The following is a 19,382-nucleotide window of genomic DNA, read 5'->3' on the forward strand; positions in this document are numbered from 1 at the left end:
TTTGCTATTCTTCCAGTGCACCCTTGTCCCCCCAGTGTTCCCAGCACAGCAGCTGGGTGTGCACAGAACAGCTTCCTCCTCCTCTGAGGAAGACACTCAGCACTTCGGGTTGGGTTTTCAGTCTGTAAGAGCAATTACTCCCTGGAGCAGGCTACTTAGAGCAGGGAGGCTTTGCTAAAGGAACTTAATTTTATTAAGACCATTCCTGTTTTTATTATTCCTGTCTTAGTGTGAGGGGCTTGTAAGAGCTGCAGTTTGTTAGGTCGGTGTCTGCCTGCATTTATTGTGGTCCTGTTTGTGCAGGAAACACAGACCCTGCCCTGGGGGAATCCTCTCAGCTTGCACACACAGCATCTCACACGGAGGCACATCAGCCCCGTTTAGATCCTGATTTTGGAGCAAATAAATCCTTGAATGTGCTTGACTCACTGCAGGGAGTAGCTCAGTTGAAAACAGTGGCAAACAGCACCTAATACCTGGAGTATTTACATTGTCTTGTTTCCATGAGCTTGTAATGCTGTACAAGGTGGAAGTGCTGTAAGAACAGTCTGTGTTCTGTATTGCCACAACAGAGTGTGCACGCACTCCTACGTGCTGCATTTGTTTGTTTTGTTTTTTGCTGTTTTCCCCTCAGGTGGTGGCAGCTGCCCTACTACTGGATTGGGATCAAGCTGTATGACCTGGTGGCAGGCAGCCAGTGCCTGAAGAGCAGCTATGTGCTGACCAAGGCCCGGGCCCTGGAGCTGTTCCCCATGCTGCGCAGGGACAAGCTGGTGGGAGCCATTGTCTACTACGATGGTGCGTGCCCTCTCTGCCTCTTCTGTGCTCGTGGGCTTTGGTTTTGGCCTTAAAACACAAGTGTGAGCCTGGGGATTGTGCCCTGGCTCTCTACGGCTTGAAGGATTCAACTTGCCTCTTAATTGCTAGTTTGGGAGAAAAGTTACAGCTTCATGACAGCAACTTACTGGCTGTAGGAGAAAATGCAAAGGCTTTTCTTGGCTGGTGGGTGTAGAGCAGTGTGAAAGTGTTCTGGTGGAGATGTGGTTTCTGACCTTTGGGCAGCAGAAAGGTGGATTATAAGGGGAATTCTTTTCCCTTTGTAGAGCTGCACGTAGAACAATTCATCAGCTCATCAGAGGGGTTCTGGACTGGGAAGAGCTCTGGAAACATGCTGGACTCCAGTGGGGTTTATGAGGCTTCTGGCTGAAGCTTGTGTTGTTTATTGGAGGTGTCTCAGACAGAGCCCAGCAGTGTGGAAATCAATTAAAACTTCATGTATATGTGTGGGAATATGTATGTGCAGATTCTCATTTGGGAGGAGAGTTGGATTTAAAGGATGGACCTGGTGTTTGCTTGATTTTACTACTGATAGAAGCTGCATTTTATCTTATTTTTAAGGTCTGGAGGAAATGAGAGCAAAATTTGCAAATGTAGCAAAATCTGTTGTGGGATTATGTGACAGTTTTTGTACCCAGTACCAGGACCTGCCAAACACAGCACACAGAGAGGGAATTCAGATTTATTTTTTCCGTATCCTGAGCTATTCCTTAGCTTGCTTTAAGGGATCCCAGGAGCCTGCCAGAAGAACGAAGTGGTTCTCTTAACTGTAATTACACTTCTCAGAAGAGCACTATAGCTTGAAATCTATTTATAGTCTAGTGAAGTTTTTTCTGATTAAATAAATAATTTGGCTGTATCGTGGCTATTTACTACTCCAGCATTCCAAAGATACATCTTTCAGGATAGCCATAAAATTGGTCTTCTTGTTTCTTGCATGAATAATTGTTTTGAACGGTGCTGTAAATCTAAAGATGCAGCACCAAGATGCCAGGTGGGCTTTGATGGCAAACATGAGCAGGGCTCTGAGTGACTGAGAGATGTCTCTGGAGGTTTTGTGCCATCCCAACAGGGGGAAACAAACCCACACTCAGTATTAGAAAGGAAGAGTAAAACAGAAAGAAAAGGAAAAAAAAATCTGTCTTGCTTTATTTTGCTTTCTGTATAAGATACAGCTTAGTTATCTTCAGTTTTAGGCAGAATGTAGAGAAATGCTGTTTTGAATTAAAATTTTAAAAGCCCCCCAAGCTCCACCGAGCCTCAGTTTCCCTGAAGAACAAGATGGGATGAAGTCTGTGAGTTGATAAGACACATCTGAGGGTTCTGATGACACTGCTGAGCCAGGGACGGGCGAAATGACTTCTGTGATTTTAGAAGGTGAACTGAGCGTTTATTCAAAAGCACTTCTCTCTTTTATAGAGAACATCATGAACATTCATTCCATTGGTCTCAGAGTAAAAACATTTCACCTGATTGGCACACTGGACTCGGGTCAGCGTGGCAGAACAGATCTATAAACAATATGAACGGAAAGCAAGAAAAGAGATTGTTTACATTCCTCTTGGACTTTTTCCCAAGCTTAGCCTGGCAGAAATCTTTCTGTTTTTCTCTCTGAGCTGAGAATACCACATTCTGAGGCTGCACCTAGTGCAGAGTGAAGGCTGTCCAGCTGGAGTGTTACTTCAGCTGTGAACAGGCCACATTCAGCTCGCTGCTGTCTGTGTCACTCCGCTGTGGGGTGGCCCGTGGGCCAGCTGGGCTCCCGTGGGGCTGGGCCACATGAACTGCTTTGTCCTGATCAATTAACCTGTGCTCTGGCCACGGGAAATGGGCTTCAAGTCACAACGTCTCAGCAAGCTCCCTTTAGGTCTTGTAAACTGTTGTGCTTGAATTTTAATGGTGTACTGTCACTCCCTACATCCAGGGGGATGGAGCACAAAGGGAAAGGGAATGGAACTGGAAACAGAGGAGGGGGTGATGAAATTCAACTTGCTTTAGTCCTTTCAGAAGGATTAGTCATAAAATAGAATATTAAATAATGGCAAGGCGAAATACAAGTCTTAAAGTGGGTGACATCTTTTCTCTTCTCTGTCCATCCCTTCTCTCTCCCCTAAAGAATGAATCGATAAATTTGCCTTTTAAGGATGGAGTGTCTTAACTGTAAGTGCAGTTAAATGCAGTTTTATCCTATTTCCTCACTGCCCTTTATTCCCTGTCCCTGCAATTGTTGAAAACCGAGCTGTTAATGATGACAGCTGTCGATCCCCACCACCAAGGGGAAGAGGTGTAAACATTCCGTGTCTAGGCTGATTTTTGTGTGCTGCAGCCCCTGCCCAGGGCTCCCTGTCTTTGTGTGGCCCGTGGTGGGGCCGCTGGCACCTCCAGCCATCCATAATTCATGGGGACGCTGCGTTCCCAACCGCGCCGGGGTCGTCTTCATTACATCCCTTAAATTGTTTATACAGGCACAAAGAAATGGTACATCATAAACGTTGGAAGTACCAGCAAGAGCAAATCACAGCCTTGTCCAGAGGCTATTCTTGCTCTGCCTGAGCACTGGGAAGCCAGAGCATATGTTGGATGTTAGCCGGGGTGTACACAACGTGTCCTATTTATTCAAGGTTTGCTTTGAAGCCACAACTTACAAGTTTGTTTCTTAGGGGGACATGTCAGACTGCATTTAGCATTCGTTGGTATTAGGATACTCCTGAATAGCAAAAAGGCAACATTTTGGGGGGAGAAGGCGGCTGCTATCTGAGCAGGGATCTGTCAGATCCACTTAGGGGCTGTGGGAGAGCTGGAGAGGAGGCACAGGGAGGGGCTGGGCTGAGCTCAGGATCTCGGGCAGGATTGTTCCTAAGCACTTTAAATGGAAGAATTAATCTCCATTTAAATTATATAGAGTGCATTATGATAAGAACTAGGAAAACCATTAAAGCAGGGATCCAGCTGGCCAGAGTGTGTCAATGTAAAGTGTTCAGCAATTCCAAGTGGCACGGTTCTCTTTATGATACATTATTTTTCTGTCTCTAGGTGCTTGCAGGCTTTTTTAACATATTTTGCCTTGCAAGATGAGCCCTTATGTGTGTAAGGAAAATCTGTGTTCTGGAATCAATCCTGAATTTAAGATTCTAGGGCTCTGCTGACTGTGCTTTCTGAATTTGCTGTTATTTTCTGAAAGAAGAAATTAGCATATGCTGTGTCCGGGACTCTCTTGCCACATCGAGGTATTGGATTGTTTAATGTCTTGTTCTACAAATCTCCAGTATGTTTACTGGGATGTAAGTAGGGTTTTTTTTGCTTTTTGCATTCTCGGTAGTTTTGGATACATTCTCTGCTGAAATATTTTAATATGGAGGTTATTTAAAAGTAGAAAAAGCCTTGGCAGAGGATTTCGCTTTCCCTGTTTACAGCAAACCCCCTGAGAAATCCTTCCCAGGCACACGTGCACACACAGACACACACACACAAAAATCAATGCAAAAGAGTAGGGCATTCATTAAGCTGTCAAAAATGGAATAAATGCTTTTTTTTATTTGGGCTCTTGTAGCTATTTTTCCTAGGATCTGAGTGTGTCCTGAATTATGAAATGTTACAGCTTTATAATTCATGTTTGACAAATGGATATTCGGAGATGCTGAGCTGTAATGGGGGTATTACAGACAGCACTGTGGCTGTTTCCCTTCCCTGGATAGAAAACCTCTGACAGTTTGTCGCTGGACAGACTTTCCACAGGTGAATTTAAACCCACAGCTGCTCGTGTTTCCAGCCTGAGGCTGGGTGGGTGAGGGAAGCCTGGCAGGCACGCGGACCGTGCTGTAGCTGGGAAACACTCGGTGTGTGTCCATGCCCTGCTGTGTGCCAGGGCCTGCTGCATCTCAGAGCTGCCCCTGCCATCCTGCAGGCTGCGGGGCTGCAGGTGCACAGAGCCCAGGATGGGCTCTGGAACGTGCTGGAGCTGGAGCTGGAGCTGGCACGGACAGGCAGGAGCAGCCCAGGATAAGGCTCTGGAGCTGGAGCTGGCACAGACAGGCAGGAGCAGCCCAGGATAAGGCTCTGGAGCTGGAGCTGGCACAGACAGGCAGGAGCAGCCCAGGACAGAGCTCTGGAACGTTCTGGAGCTGGAGCTGGAGCTGGCACAGACAGGCAGGAGCAGCCCAGGACAGGGCTCTGGAGCATTCTGGAGCTGGCACAGACAGGCAGGAGCAGCCCAGGACAGGGCTCTGGAGCATTCTGGAGCTGGAGCTGGCACAGACAGGCAGGAGCAGCCCAGGACAGAGCTCTGGAGCATTCTGGAGCTGGAGCTGGCACAGACAGGCAGGAGTAACCCAGGACAGGGCTCTGGAGCATTCTGGAGCTGGAGCTGGCACAGACAGGCAGGAGTAACCCAGGACAGGGCTCTGGAGCATTCTGGAGCTGGAGCTGGCACAGACAGGCAGGAGCAGCCCAGGACAGGGCTCTGGAGCTGGAGCTGGCACAGACAGGCAGGAGCAGCCCAGGACAGAGCTCTGGAGCATTCTGGAGCTGGAGCTGGCACAGACAGGCAGGAGCAGCCCAGGACAGGGCTCTGGAGCATTCTGGAGCTGGCACAGACAGGCAGGAGCAGCCCAGGACAGAGCTCTGGAGCATTCTGGAGCTGGAGCTGGCACAGACAGGCAGGAGCAGCCCAGGACAGGGCTCTGGAGCATTCTGGAGCTGGAGCTGGCACAGACAGGCAGGAGCAGCCCAGGACAGGGCTCTGGAGCTGGAGCTGGCACAGACAGGCAGGAGCAGCCCGGGACAGGGCTCTGGAGCATTCTGGAGCTGGAGCTGGCACAGACAGGCAGGAGCAGTTCCCGGGGCTGCCCAGCTCCCTCCGGCACACGCCGTGCCTCGCCGCTCCGGTCCCGCCGCGCTTTCCCCGTCAGGGCTCTTTTATCATTTTCAGAAGGGATAAAATCAGTGGCCTGCACCAGCTGCCTCTTTAACCCAGTTTTGCCTCTGTCGAGGGGCACACGTGGCTGCAGGAGGAGCCCTTTGCTCCCGACAGCGGGGCCGTGCATCGGCGCTGCCTGCCCGCTGCCCCAGGCGCCTTCCCGAAAGCACGGCACGATAACTGCATCTCCTGCTGTACCTGTAACAATTTAATCGTGTGAGTCAGCCCAGTCAAGCATCCCCAGCTCATGACTGGGAGACATGAAATTCATTGTCATTATTGTCCCTGTCATTTTGGATCATTATATCCTGCTGCAGAATTTTCCTCACTCCAGTGCTTTCTTACCTCCAGGAAGCAGGGATTATGGCTGAGGTTGGGGTGGGGGCAGGACTGTGAACTACATTTACCTCAGGGGAGCCACAGATTAAATTGGCTTTGCTTTCTGACTTGCCAGATTCGTCTGTTTGTACGCTCTGGGTTTAAGGTTGGAAATGATGAATATTCCGTTGAATTCAGGGCCTCTCTCTTTTCTTTTTCTAATGCTTGTATAAGCAAAGGATGGGGTTTGTGTCCCTTGAGAAGTGAACGGGGAATAATTCTTCAGATCATGTTACCAAAAAGATTTAAGATTATTCCTGAACGAGACGACGTTACTTGTTCATCGTGGCACAAACGTCTGCGTGGTCCCCGGGGTGTGGTGGCTTTCAGGGGAAGGGCTGGAGCTCTGCTGTGAGCCAGGGGCTGTTTGTGGGAGCTGCAGTGGGTCACGGGGTGCCAGGGGTGCTGATCCCTGTGGGACGTGTCCTTGGGAGGGCAAGTGGGTGATGGGATCCCTGCACACCTCACTGCTCCCAGGGAACAAGGGACAGGAGCAGAGGAACGGCCTCACGCTGCACAGAGGAGCGTCAGAATAATGTTAGAAACAACTTCTCACTGAAGGAGTGGTCAGGCAGTGGAATCAGTTGTCTGGAGGTGGGGGAGTCCCCATCCCTGGCAGCGCTCAGGAGCCACCTGGATGTGGCACTCGGGACATGGTTATGGAGATGATGATGGTGCTGGGTGGCCTCGAGGTCTCTTCCAGCCTTGCTGCTGTGGGTTCTGTGGTGTGTGGGAGCAGTGCTGCTCTCCCTGCTGTGGCAGGGCACTCTGTCCCTCCCTGCCTCGGCCAGGTGTGGCTCCCAGGTGGGCTCTCCTGCACGGCACAGCGGCAGCTGGCCGAGCTCAGCCCACGGTGGCTGATACAGCCGTCGCTGCTCTGTTGGGAGGTAAAACCCAGCTCCTGTGGGAGCTCACCCTGACGGGATTTTCCCCCTGGAAGCCGTTGGTGGCAGTGGGGACAGGGAGAGCTGTGGTGACATCACCAGGTCCCTGCCTGGCCCCGCCGTGACGGGCGCTCACGGTGACATTTTAGCGCCGTTTCCACAAACTGACAGTGACAATGTTTAGTTTCATTTTAACACGGTGCTTTTCCTGCCACTGACACGGCACTCGCAGTGTAGTGACAAGTTGAAGGCTGATACAAAAGAAGTGGGAAACAACGTAATTATAAAGCAGTCACACAGAGCCAGAATTCCAAATTTTGTCTGTCACTGGTTGTGGTGGATACTGTGGCTTATTTTTGCTTTCTGGGATCGTAGTTTCAGTAGGAGTTTTAGCTCCTGTGCTGTAACTTGGCAGCAGACTCCATCAGACAGATATTTGAAGGATATTGGGATTTCTTCTGTAAAAATATTTTATGGGTTTTCTGCCTCTTGCTTGTGATATTGCTTTGTTTATAAGTACAGAATTTGGAACAAATCATAGTAGACCAGAGGCATTGGCTTTAAACGGGCAGAGGGCAGGGGTAGGTGGAAGATCAGGGTGAAATCCTTCCCTGTGAGGATGGGGAGGCCCTGGCACAGGTGCCCCTGGAAGTGCCCAAGCCAGGTTGGCTGGGATAGTGGAAATGGTCCCTGCTAGGGGAATGGGATGGAATGGGATGAGCTTTGCACTCCCTTCCAACCCAAACCATTCTGTGATTCCAAGAATAGGGAGGTTTAGCTCTTGTGATCTGAGCTGGTGCTAAGTGGAGGAGGTCAGAAATTCAGGTGACTGCTACTGGATTATTTAAACTGGATGTGTCAAATCTGAGTTTGAGTCTGTTGGGATCAGTTTACCTGTGAGAAGGCTGGAGGCTTTCCCTGCCGCCAAAGCTCACACCTTCGGGCGGGTGTTAAAGAGCTGAAATGGGGGGTGTGGTTATTCCCAGTGCTTACTCACTTGTCCACCATCCTTCCCACCTGCCTGGGCCTTACTCCAGCAGCACGGGTGGCCCAGGGCACAGCAGGGCTGGGCTCTGTGTGCCCTGCAGGGGCTGCAGGCACAGCCGGGGGTGCTGTCACCGTGCTGCTGGGGAGGATGGAGCCCATGCAGCAAGTCAGAAGTGTGCCCCTGGAGCAGGTCAGCAGCAAGGACATGAGTGCTGCATAGCCTAGAAAGTCTGGGAGCTTGCGGCAAATTCCACTTCTTGTGATTTCTTGTGATTCAGAGAGCTGGAGAGTTCGGGTCTGAGGGCATTGTTCTGACTTGTGACTCACAGTCAAAGGGGACATTCCCCCTGAGCTTACTCTGCTTGTCTGGGGAGGGGAACTCGCTGAGCTCTCGCTCAGAGGAGTCTGGAACGATTCTGAGTCACTCCAGCTGATTCATCGTGCCTAGCTGGGATCTAACCCTTTCCATATGCACAACAGCTCCTGGGCTCCTGCTTGGTGCTTGTAATAAAACTGCTCGTGCAATTAAGCACTTCCTCAAAATTATAGGAGAGGGACAGTCCTGGTGACTTAGTGTAGTTGTATACACCTAATGCACATGTGTAATTGTGTCATCACTCACCAGCCTTCAGTGTGGTGAGCCTGGGGTGAGCTTTGTGTGTACGCAGTGAGAAAACCTCGGACAGGAAAGGATTTGGTTGCCTGTGTTGCTTTATTGTGTGCCTGCAGTTACCTGGTGCAGGGCTGCAGTAAGGAATACACCTGTAGGCAGGTGAGCTTTAAGGTCCCTCTCATCCCAAGCCTGTCTGGGGCTCTGTGATTCTGTGAATTGGTGTGACGGGGCAGTTGTCAGAGTGACACGGGACAGAACATACCAGAACTGCCAGAGAGCCTCATTAACGCTCTGGTTTTCACACAAGGCTCCTGAACCAGTCCCAAACAAATCTCTCTCCGGTCTGTGGGCTTTGTTGCCACTCCCTGCTGGCTGGGGCTCAGCTCTGATAAAAATAAAATTGAGTGTACACTGTGCACTCTGGGGGAGGATCCTGTGAGTGCCAACGGAAACATTGTCTGTTCGGATGTGAAGAAATACAGCATTTGCTACTAAGGAGTGAAAATAGAATTCTCCCAAATTACACAAAAATAAGAAATTATAAACCAAATGGCATCTCTGTTGGGCTTAACGTGGTGTGGAATAGATTTACTCAAGCTGTCTTTGCACACTAAATGTCCTCAGCAGCGTGGCTTCCAGGATTGAGGGGCTTCTTGGAGGATTCAGTGCTAATTTGGTGAAAGCACTTAGGCCAGTGTTTTGGGAAAAGCTGGGTTGACTGCCCTTAGTAAAAATGAAAGTATCTCTTCATTGTCACCATATTACGGCAGGTGAAAACAACAAATAAGGGAGGGGTGAATCTTTCAGTTTTCCAGAGGCACTACACAAGGAGCTGCAGGAGAGCTCAGCATGTTCCCTCCGCTGGCTTCTCCCGGTGTGCTGAGCTGTGGCTGCCTTCTGCTGGGTGCAGCAGGTGGCAGCTGGCATCGTGCAAGGAACAAGTGCTCCAACCCAGCCCTGGAGCAGCACAGTCCTCTCCAGGCAGGGCACTGGTGAGCATCTCTTCCCGGGGAGTGCCACAGTTACCTTTTCACTGTGCTGCCTACACTTAGGAGATTTAGGGGGTCTTCAGGGGCATACTCACCTGTGGAGAAGGATGCCAAATTAATTAACTTGGCTTAGCCACTCTGTTGTTAGAAAATAACTTTTTGGCTGAAGTATTTGGAGAGCCCCAAAGCATCACCAAGGGGTCACCTGTGGTAGCAAGGTGGGATCATTGTTCTGTTTGGCTTTGGAGCCCCAGTGGCTGCTGTGCAGGACAAGGATGGCTGTGGTGGTGATCCAGAGCCTCCCTGGGAGCTGGGGTTCCCTCGCCTGTGATCACACCCCTCGGGTTTCTTGGAGTGGAATCATTGAGCAGGCACCCTGGGAAGGGACAGTGAGAGCTTTACACGTCTGGGCTGGAGGAGCTAAAGCTTGGGGGTGCTTTTCTCTGGTGCTGGGGGGATCTCTCTGTCTGGAGACATTGGCAGTTGATTGCAAGGTCAGAAAGGCTGAGATGCAAAATCTTGGCTTTGCTTTGTCCTTCCCTTTCTCTCCAGAGTGTTAAAGATCATCACTGTGGTCTGGAGCTCCCTCCCGAGGGGCAGCTCCCATCTCTGCTCTCTGTGAGCAGGGACAGGACCTGAGGGAAGGGCTGGGGCTGTGTCAGGAGGGCTTTAGGCTGGAGATCAGGAAAAGGTGCTTCCCCTTTGGGTGAAGGGTGCTGGGCACTGCCCAGGCTCCCCAGGGAATGGGCACAGCCCCGAGGCTGCCAGAGCTCCAGGAGTGTTCAGACAGCACTGCCAGGGACGGGGGGGACTGTTGGGTTAGGGTTAGGTTTGGGTTTGTGCAGGGCAGGGAGTCAGACTGGGAGATCCCTGTGTGTCCCTCCCAGTCCAGGATATTCTGCACTCTGTTCAAGTGCAGGATTTTAATGCCATTATCTAGGGAGAATACACACATGCCAGTTGGCAGCCTCAAAAAAAAAAAACAAAAAAAAAAACCCGAAAAACCCAGCTGTTCCTGAGTATAGAACCACTATCCTGTGACCCCATCTCTCCTAAACTGTTGCACTGTTGTTCTCCACAGATGATAAATTCCCAAGGTAGGAAGTCACTCTTTACTCCTTTCAAATCCAGACCTCTCCAGATCTCTGCTGTTTATGCCATGAAATACTCAAGGACTCCACACTGTAGGTCACATCAATCTGAAGCCAGTGTGTTTTTCTAGCCATGTAGTTAATCAGGAACTGGTTATTTCCCAGTCCTCTGCCTGCAAATGCATTCCACGGGCACTCAGTTGCTTTTGGACAGCTGAGGAGTGAGTAATAGCACGGGGGTTCTTGCGTCAGAATAATGATGAGGGGAAAATGGATGAGAGGTTCAGAGAAAGGAGGAAAATGTTGTTTTGAGCACGGTGGTCCAAATCCTGGCATGTGCTGAGAGTGTCCTGAGCTCACTCTGACTTTAGGAGCATTGGGAGGCTCAGCAAAACGCCGAGCAGCCTTTGGATTTGGGGCTTGCTAAACAATTGTAACTTGGAAGTTTGGTTTTATAGAAGCTACCCATTTCCACATTATTTATTCTGCTGATTGGCTTCTCCAGATTGCTTTTGCTCTGGACAAATAAGTGACAAATCTGGGAAGAGGCAAACTCGCCAAATTTAAACAGTCAGGGCTCCATAGACCAGAGCTAATATTGGCTGAAGTGGGGTCGTGCTGAATGTGATGAATCCCCACACCAGGGCACCGCAGGCAGTGGGGTTTGTGTCGGTGCCCCCTGGAGCAGACTGGGGGGGTCTGATCCCCCTGGCCCCGGGGTCCTGCTGCAAGGAGGGAACAAACCCCCATGTGCCATGCCACGGCAGGGTTTGGGTTTTGGGGGCCCTGTCTGAGGGGTGCTGCTGCGTGGCCGAGTCCTGCAGCGCCATGGGTCAGGCTGGCCCCAGTCCAGCCCCAGTAAAGGGGGATGTCTCCAGAGCAATGAGCTCCTGAGAGCCCCTGGCTTCAGCCTAGGGGAGCATTTCCTGCATTACAGAATCACTGAAGCACTTATGTTGGAAAAGCCCTCCAAGAGCATCGAGTCCAAGCTGTGACCTCACCTCATCAACCGGCCCAGAGAGCTGAGTGCCACGTCCAGTCATTCCCTGAGCACCGGGTTCCTCTGGAATCCCTGTTGTTATGTGGAACCAGCTGCTGTACCACAGCTTGTCATTGTCCTTTGTCCCTTTTTCACTGGGTTCCTCTGGAATCCCTGTTGTTATGTGGAAGCAGCTGCTGTACCACACCTTGTCGCTGTCCATTGTCCCTTTTTCACTGGGTTCCTCTGGAATCCCTGTTGTTATGTGGAAGCAGCTGCTGTACCACACCTTGCCACTGTCCATTGTCCCTTTTTCACCCAGTGCTCCCTCTGCACACGAGCTGTACCTTCTCTCAACCCTGCCTGAAAGTGGGCAGCTTTGAGGTGAACCTCATAAGGTCATTTATCCCTCCCTGCCACGGCAGCAGCAGCAGGGCCCCTGCATTTACTGAAAGCTTTGCCTGCCAGCTCTGACCGATGGTTGTTCCCTCTCGTGCATCTCGTGTGATGGAGCATCCCCAACTTTTCCTGACGTCTCGCTCAGTTGTTTTGCTGTTCTTCCGTTGTTGCGGCCGATTCCGGGCATTGTTTGCTGAGTGGAATTGGAGTTACTGTTTGTTTCTTCATCGGTGCTTTATCATGCTGCCGTTTCTGTACACTTTGTGTAACTTTTTTCCTCATAGCTGAAGACGGATGGCAGTGCACAGCCTGGGCTGGGTCAGAATGAGGGGTTTGGGGAGGGGAGGCAGTGCTTGCGAGGCCATTGATCCCATCTTTATAACTTTGCCCTTTTAGCTGGGAACAGATGATTTGCACGGGGGCCGGAGATCTGCGCAGGCAGAATCCGAAGGACCAAACTTTACATAAACCATTTATACTAAATGCTGGGAATGCTGGCAACATAAATCACCTACAGTATCTATTACAGATTTATCACTTTATCAGTATGGTCTGTGATAGGAGTGGTCCAAACAGGTGGGGAAGTGAACCTCAGGAAGTTTAGCCTGCTCGGAAATTAATTATTCAGGACACACAGAGCCTGGCCCCTTCAATGTATAGTAATTCTTTCCAGCCAGCATCCAGGCCTCCAACTTCAGTGCAATAATAAATAGGAAAAGTCTCAGGTGAAGCCAGCATTTCAGAGTAATTAATCATCTTCCCCTCACAGTCCCTCCACCTCTCTCTTGGTTTTCTTTAACGAGGGAATTTCAGTAATAAATCTTTAATGATATGTGTTAAGAATCCTTCATTAATTCTTGTCCACTTATTTCTCTTTTTTGGGTGCTTTTATGTTGTATGTTGGGAAGTTCAAAGGAATATACAAAAAAAAAAAAACCAGTTAAATTTGGCAGAGTCTCTAAAAGGATGTGTTGGATGTCGAGTGTCGTGTTCTCTCGCTAATCAGACTTGTTGGTTAATACCAGTTGTACTGTCAAAATCTGGGATACGGGTACCGAGCTAGGGCAGGATGATAAAGGGAAAGGAGGGATGGTTTGTGTGCTGCTCAGTGCAGCGGTGCAGACCCCCAGCGAGGGGCTCGATGTGTGTGGGGCAGGCAGAGCTCTGTAGGGCAGACAGAGCTCTGTAGGGTGTGCATGGGGCAGGCAGAGCTCTATAGGGCAGGCAGCGCTCTGTGGAGCAGGCATGGGACAGGCAGAGTCCCGTGGGGCAGGCAGAGTCCTTGTAGGGCAGGTGTGGGGCAAGCAGAGCTCTGTGGGGCAGGAAGAGCTCTGTGGGGCAGGCATGGGGCAGGCAGAGCTCTGTGGGGCAGGTGTGGGGCAGGCAGAGCTCTGTGGGGCAGGCAGAGCTCTGTAGGGCGGGTGTTGGGCAGGCAGAGCTTTGTGGGGCAGTTGTGGGGCAGGCAGAGCCCCTGTAGGGCAGGCATGGGGCAGGCAGAGCTCTGTGGGGCAGGTGTGGGGCAGGCAGAGCTCTGTGGGGCAGGCAGAGCCCCTGTAGGGTGAGTGTGGGGCAGGCAGAGCCCCTGTAGGGCAGATGTGGGGCAGGCAGAGCCCGTGTGGGGCAGGCAGAGCTCTGTGGGGCAGTTGTGTGGCAGGCAGAGCCCCTGTAGGGTGAGTGTGGGGCAGGCAGAGCCCCTGTAGGGCAGATGTGGGGCAGGCAGAGCCCGTGTGGGGCAGGCAGAGCTCTGTGGGGCAGTTGTGTGGCAGGCAGAGCCCCTGCAGGGTGAGTGTGGGGCAGGCAGAGCTCTGTAGGGCAGATGTGGGGCAGGCAGAGCCCGTGTGGGGCAGGCAGAGCCCGTGTGGGGCAGGCAGAGCTCTGTGGGGCAGGCAGAGCCCGTGTGGGGCAGGCAGAGCTCTGTAGGGCAGATGTGGGGCAGGCAGAGCCCGTGTGGGGCAGGCAGAGCTCTGTGGGGCAGGCAGACCCGTGTGGGGCAGGCAGAGCCCGTGTGGGGCAGGCAGAGCCCGTGAGGCGCGCTGGGCGCGGCGGTGCCCGCACGGCCCGGCCCGGCCCGGCCCTGCGCGCGGAGCCCGGCAGCGAGCGGCCGTGAGCGCTGCGCGCTGTGACAGGGACAGCGGTGACAGGGACAGCGGTGACAGGGACAGCGGTGACAGAGCCGTGCTGACACGCTCTCGGAGCGCCGGGTGACGGCTCCTTCCCTCCCCGCAGGACAGCACAACGACGCGCGCATGAACCTGGCCATCGCCCTGACCGCCGCCCGCTACGGCGCTGCCACCGCCAACTACACCGAGGTGCGGCACCTGCTCAAGGGCCCGGGCACGGGCCGCGTCTGCGGGGTGCGCTGCAGGGACGTGCTCACCGGTGAGTGTGGGGTTTGGGGTGTGTGTGGGGTCTGGGGTGAGTGTGGGGTGTGTGTGTGGGGTCTGCGGGGTGCGCTGCAGGGACGTGCTCACCGGTGAGTGTGGGGTTTGGGGTCTGTGTGGGGAATGGGGTGTGTGTGGGGTCTGTGTGGGGCTTGGGGTGTGTGTGGGGTCTGGAGTGAGTGCGGGGTCTGGGGTGTGTGTGGGGTCTGGGGTCTGTGTGGGGTGTGTGTGTGAGATCTGCAGGGTGCACTGCGGGAACATGCTCACCGGTGAGTGCGGGGTCTGGGGTCTGTGTGGGGTTTGGGGGGTGTGTGGGGTGTGTGTGGGGTTTGGGGTCTGGGGTGTGTGGGGTGTGTGTGTGGGATCTGCAGGGTGCACTGCAGGGACATGCTCACCGGTGAGTGTGGGGGTCTGGGGTGTGTGTGGGGTTTGGGGTGTGTTTGGGGTGTGCGCTGCAGGGACGTGCTCCCCAGTGAGTGTGGGGTTTGGGGTCCGTACGAGGTTTGGGGTGGGTTTGGGGTGTGCACTGCAGGGACATGCTCATGAATGAATGTGGGATTGGGGGTGTGTGGGATGTGCACTGCAGGGACGTGCTCATGGGTGAGTGTGGGGTGTATGGGGTTTGTGGTGTGTGTGGGCTGTCTGCAGAGTGTGCTGCAGGGATGTGCTCACAGGTGAGTGGGGGCTGTGGGGTGCTCTGCAGGGGACAGTGACACCCTGGGATAACAGAGCAGGGAGGAGTGTGGCCACTGCTGTCTGCAAACAGCCCTGAACCAGCTCAGGAGCCATCTTTCTGGGCCGTGCCATTAGTGTCACTCAGCTTCCCCTTCTGTCACATTTCTCACTCAAACCCCAGTGTTTTGGCAGGCCAGACTGAGCTCTGCATCCCAGCCCTTCTGTCAAGCAAGGATGACATTGTAAAGGCTCTGTGCTGTACAGTAGTAATCCCATTTACCGAGTCTGCGGGCTGAGACTGAAATCTCTCTTCTTGAGAGGCAGATTTCAGCCAAGCAACTTCCACCCCGCCTGCCTCTCTCTGCCCTTACAGATAAGCTGGAATTCCACTCTAAAACATTTCCTCTCCGATCTGGTGTTGGTGAGCACTCAGTTGATTTTTAGAACCCATGCCAGCTGTTGTGTTCAGACACGCAGGGTACACTTTGCAGTAGGTTGAGTTCACAGGGAGACGAATAACAAAGAGCATCAGCGAGCAGGAAACCAACGGTGTCTGTGATGGATCCTGTTTTCTTCCACAGGGAAGGAGTTCGATGTCAGAGCCAAGTGCGTTATCAATGCCACGGGACCTTTCACAGACTCAGTCCGCAAAATGGATGATCAGGAGGTGCCCAACATCTGTCAGCCCAGTGCAGGCGTGCATATCGTGATGCCTGGTTATTACAGGTGAGGCAGGGGAGCCTGCTGCCCGTGTGACACCGCTGGTGATCTCTGCTGCTGCTGCTGAGTGAACCGGCTGGGAGAGGCGCCCCGCCGGCTCTGCGGCAGCTCGGGACTTCTGTTTGTGTTTTTTAAAGAGGATCCTGGCGCTGTGCCGGTGAGGAGAACAATTTCATCTATTCAGAACAGACTGAAGCCGTGGAGGTTTTAGTTAGAGCTCCCCAAGGCAGGACTCCTGCTGAAGCAGAAGGCGTTTAGGCAGCACATGCCCAGGTGTGAAAGCACCTGTTTCAATGATGCCTTTGAGCTGAGTGTGCTGCTGCTTGGTCACCCCCTCGGGGAAACAAGGAGCGTGTAAAACCTTCCAGAGAGGTTGCACCTTCCTACAGAATCTCTTGTCCTGTTAAATCATGGAATCACAGCGTGGTCTGGGTTGGAAGGGACTTTAAGGATCGTCCTGTTCCACTGCCTGCCTTCACACATGAAACTCCCTGTGCAGTGACTCTGCCAGGATGTGGCTCTGCTCAGAGAAAACAGGAGTGCAAAGCACAGAATAAGTGAGAGGATGGGCAGGGTAATCAGTAATAATCATTACTGTCCCAGGCAATGGCCGTAGCTCAGAGTAGCACAACCACATTTGCTGTGGCCCCAAGCCCACCCGCCCACCCTTGGGGGGTTTGGTGGACAGGACGTGCCCTCCGTGTTCCAGGAGAGGTTCCCGTGGCACTCTGCTCCCTGCAGTCCCCTGCTCCTCTCCCTGTTTGCTGTGCAAAGCCAAATCCCCTTCTCCCGAGCCAGCCTTGTCAGTCGGAACTCAAATATTACCTTTGGTTCCTGAAGTCATTAGCATCCTAATGGAAATTCCCCTTTATGGACTTAGCCCAGTTGTGTTGATACAGTGCCCTTGCAGTAATGCCTTCCACAGCCCCGCTCAGAATGGGAATTCAGCCTTCCCGTGCACCAGGGGGTGTTTCTGCCACAGCTCTCCCAACAGGACACCACCACACACTGTAAAATTGAGGCCTTTTTGGCCTGGTGTAAAATCACCCCTGCATTCTCTTCTGGTTTTTTTTGGGTTTTTTTTGGTTTTTTTTTTTCTTTTTTCTTTTTTGTATCTTTCTCCATGAAAATTGGTAAAATGACCTGAGAGCTGCTTTAAAGTACTAAAAATGTGGAGAAATGGGCTGTAATCCCAGTTTCCTCATATGCCAGGAGAAGGATGTGTGTGATTAGCTTTATGGCCCTACACAAAAACATGGAAAACCCTAGAACCTGGGCTGACTTAATAAATTCAAAGTAGAAGATGGCTGGATACGCTTGAGAGCTCTGATTTATTTATTCTCTAATAACCCAGTAATTTTAATTGGAAACATGGAGAATTCTTGTTCTCCATGTTCCCCGGTGTATGCCAGCATGTGGGCATTACTTTCCTTGGAAAATAGTATCTGCCCACTCACTGCCTCCACAGCACAGCTGACAAGATAACACTGCTCTGAATTTCCTTGGAGTGGGATAGCTGAAAGCAGGGAGCTGTCTGCTAAACAGAAAACACTGGTGGGATTTAATCTTGGTTGTATCAGGCCTTGCTTCTCGTGGTGCCAAGGAACACTGCTCGGCACAGGAAGGCTGGCATTTCCCCGTGTCCACGTGTGCCCTGTGAATGTGGTACAGGATTTTGGCCCACAGTCACACAAATGATTTTTTGGGGTTTTTTTTTAACATCTAGAGGGTTTTAGTTATAAATATAGTCAAGATTTTGTAAAACTAATGTTAACCTAATGCATTCACTCCCCATGGGTTTCTTACTCATTGATGTCCTTCATTAATAGTCCCAGAATTCCTCCCCTCATTAATTAGGCTTCCTGCCTGGAATGTGTCTGTGAAGGCAAGGCTTTTTCCTCTCCCTTCTGACCAATTTCACATGTTTCTGTCTTCCTGGAATTTTCCTCTCTGCTCTGCATTCCACATTCCAGGTAAACCTGCCTGTTGCACCTCACTTCTTCTCTATGGAAAGTCACTTTTTATCGTTCTAAAACTGCATTTGTGGTGCTTTGGTCAAATGCTTCTTCAGCTGGAGATCTTCCATGGATCCAAGACCTTCCATGGATCTCCCAGACCTTTTGCCTCTACATTTCTCTGTAAAGGCATTGCTTTATGCTTCATGTTGGAGTTTCCAATCCTCAATTTGCCCATTTTAGCCATCTTGAAAGAGAAATCTCACCATGGCTACATGGCTCTTACCTCCTGCTCCTATCCGTGGTGGAATTGTAGGAATTCCTGCCTCATAAAACCATGTTGTTTCAGAGGTATTCCTGGTGTGCAGCAGCATGACTCCTGAGGCCTCGGGAAGGCCAGTGTTTGGGTGTTAAGATGCTTCTTTCTGATGCAAACCACCTTATTTTGCATTTGTTTGGGTGGTTCTTTAGTTATTTAAATAAGCTGGAACAGGCATGGCAAAGGGCATGGAGAGAGAGCTTCCCAGGACAGCTGGTATCAGCGATTCAGTAAATCATTGGCATATGAAAAACTGTTCCAGCCTTTCTCAGCACTTGCTGTGCAATCTAAAACACTTCAGTTCAGAGGTGCTGTGGGGAAACTTAGTTGGAAGTCTTTGCTTGTTTCCCTTCCTTGTTTTTAACTGTTTTTATGAAATCACATAAAAAAAAATTCATACTTTGAAGAAAATGTCTATAAAGTTTCTGAATTCTGATACTGTATATTAAACCTCTGATTTCCTCTGTCTCTAAATCAACAGCTTTTTCATTTTAAAAAGTAATCATTTGTCTGAGGTGATTTACCTTTCCCAAACCTGTGTTGACTTCCCCTATTAGATTGTACCTGTGCCACCGTATGCCTAAGCTGTCTATAAATATCAGCTAAAATGGGTCTAATATACATGCTAGCTATGAAATTCTCAGCCTCTCTCCCAGCCTTGCCAGATATTGCCAACTTCCTTCAGTAATCACTTCAGACTTCCTAAAAATGCAATATTCAGCTTGAATAGGTAAATCCCACCCAAGCAGGTCTTTGCCTGCCTTAGGATTTGAGTCCATTGAATAATTCCCCACTGAAGTCCACAACTGCCACCTAAATCTGCATCTCCTGCCCTCCTTCCATGTGCTCCCTGTGGCTCAGGAGCAGGGGCACAGCCTGAAGAGCCCTGACCTGACTGCACATGTTTGTAAAGGGAGCTGCAGCACCTTAAATGAAAGTCAGCATCAATCCTTGCAGTAAAAAATGATCAAAAAAGGGGCAGTTCAATGTTTTCCTCCATAAAAGCTGTTTCCTTTTAAGTGTTTATAAAAGCCTTTTGTCTTCTGAAATACAACCAGAGCTTTTTAATAAGCCATGAGGAGGTGGTGGATTTATACTGTGGATATCTTTCTTACATTACACCAGAAAAACCTGATACATGAATTAAAATCTATCCAAAGCACTAGGGTTTTTCATCCCTGTACTGAATCATTCCGTGGTAGCACTGGCAGAAGTAATGAGAAATGCCTGAGTAGCAGCATCCACCGAGTGTCCCTGTTG

At 51.1% G+C, this 19,382-nt stretch overlaps 1 protein-coding gene across 2 annotated transcripts in view; it reads left to right on the forward strand.

Moving 5' to 3' along the window:
* Positions 1-19,382, forward strand: part of GPD2 (glycerol-3-phosphate dehydrogenase 2) — a 52,947-nt gene that overhangs the window by 19,983 nt on the left and 13,582 nt on the right. For both annotated transcript variants that reach the window (XM_053981892.1, XM_053981893.1), the window contains exons 6-8: positions 635-798; positions 14,299-14,451; positions 15,710-15,854. In XM_053981892.1, coding sequence (XP_053837867.1) covers positions 635-798; positions 14,299-14,451; positions 15,710-15,854 — 462 coding nt within the window. The remainder of the gene's footprint in view (positions 1-634; positions 799-14,298; positions 14,452-15,709; positions 15,855-19,382) is intronic.

This window comes from Vidua macroura, chromosome 7, assembly GCF_024509145.1.
Source record: "Vidua macroura isolate BioBank_ID:100142 chromosome 7, ASM2450914v1, whole genome shotgun sequence".
Lineage (NCBI taxonomy): Eukaryota > Metazoa > Chordata > Aves > Passeriformes > Viduidae > Vidua > Vidua macroura.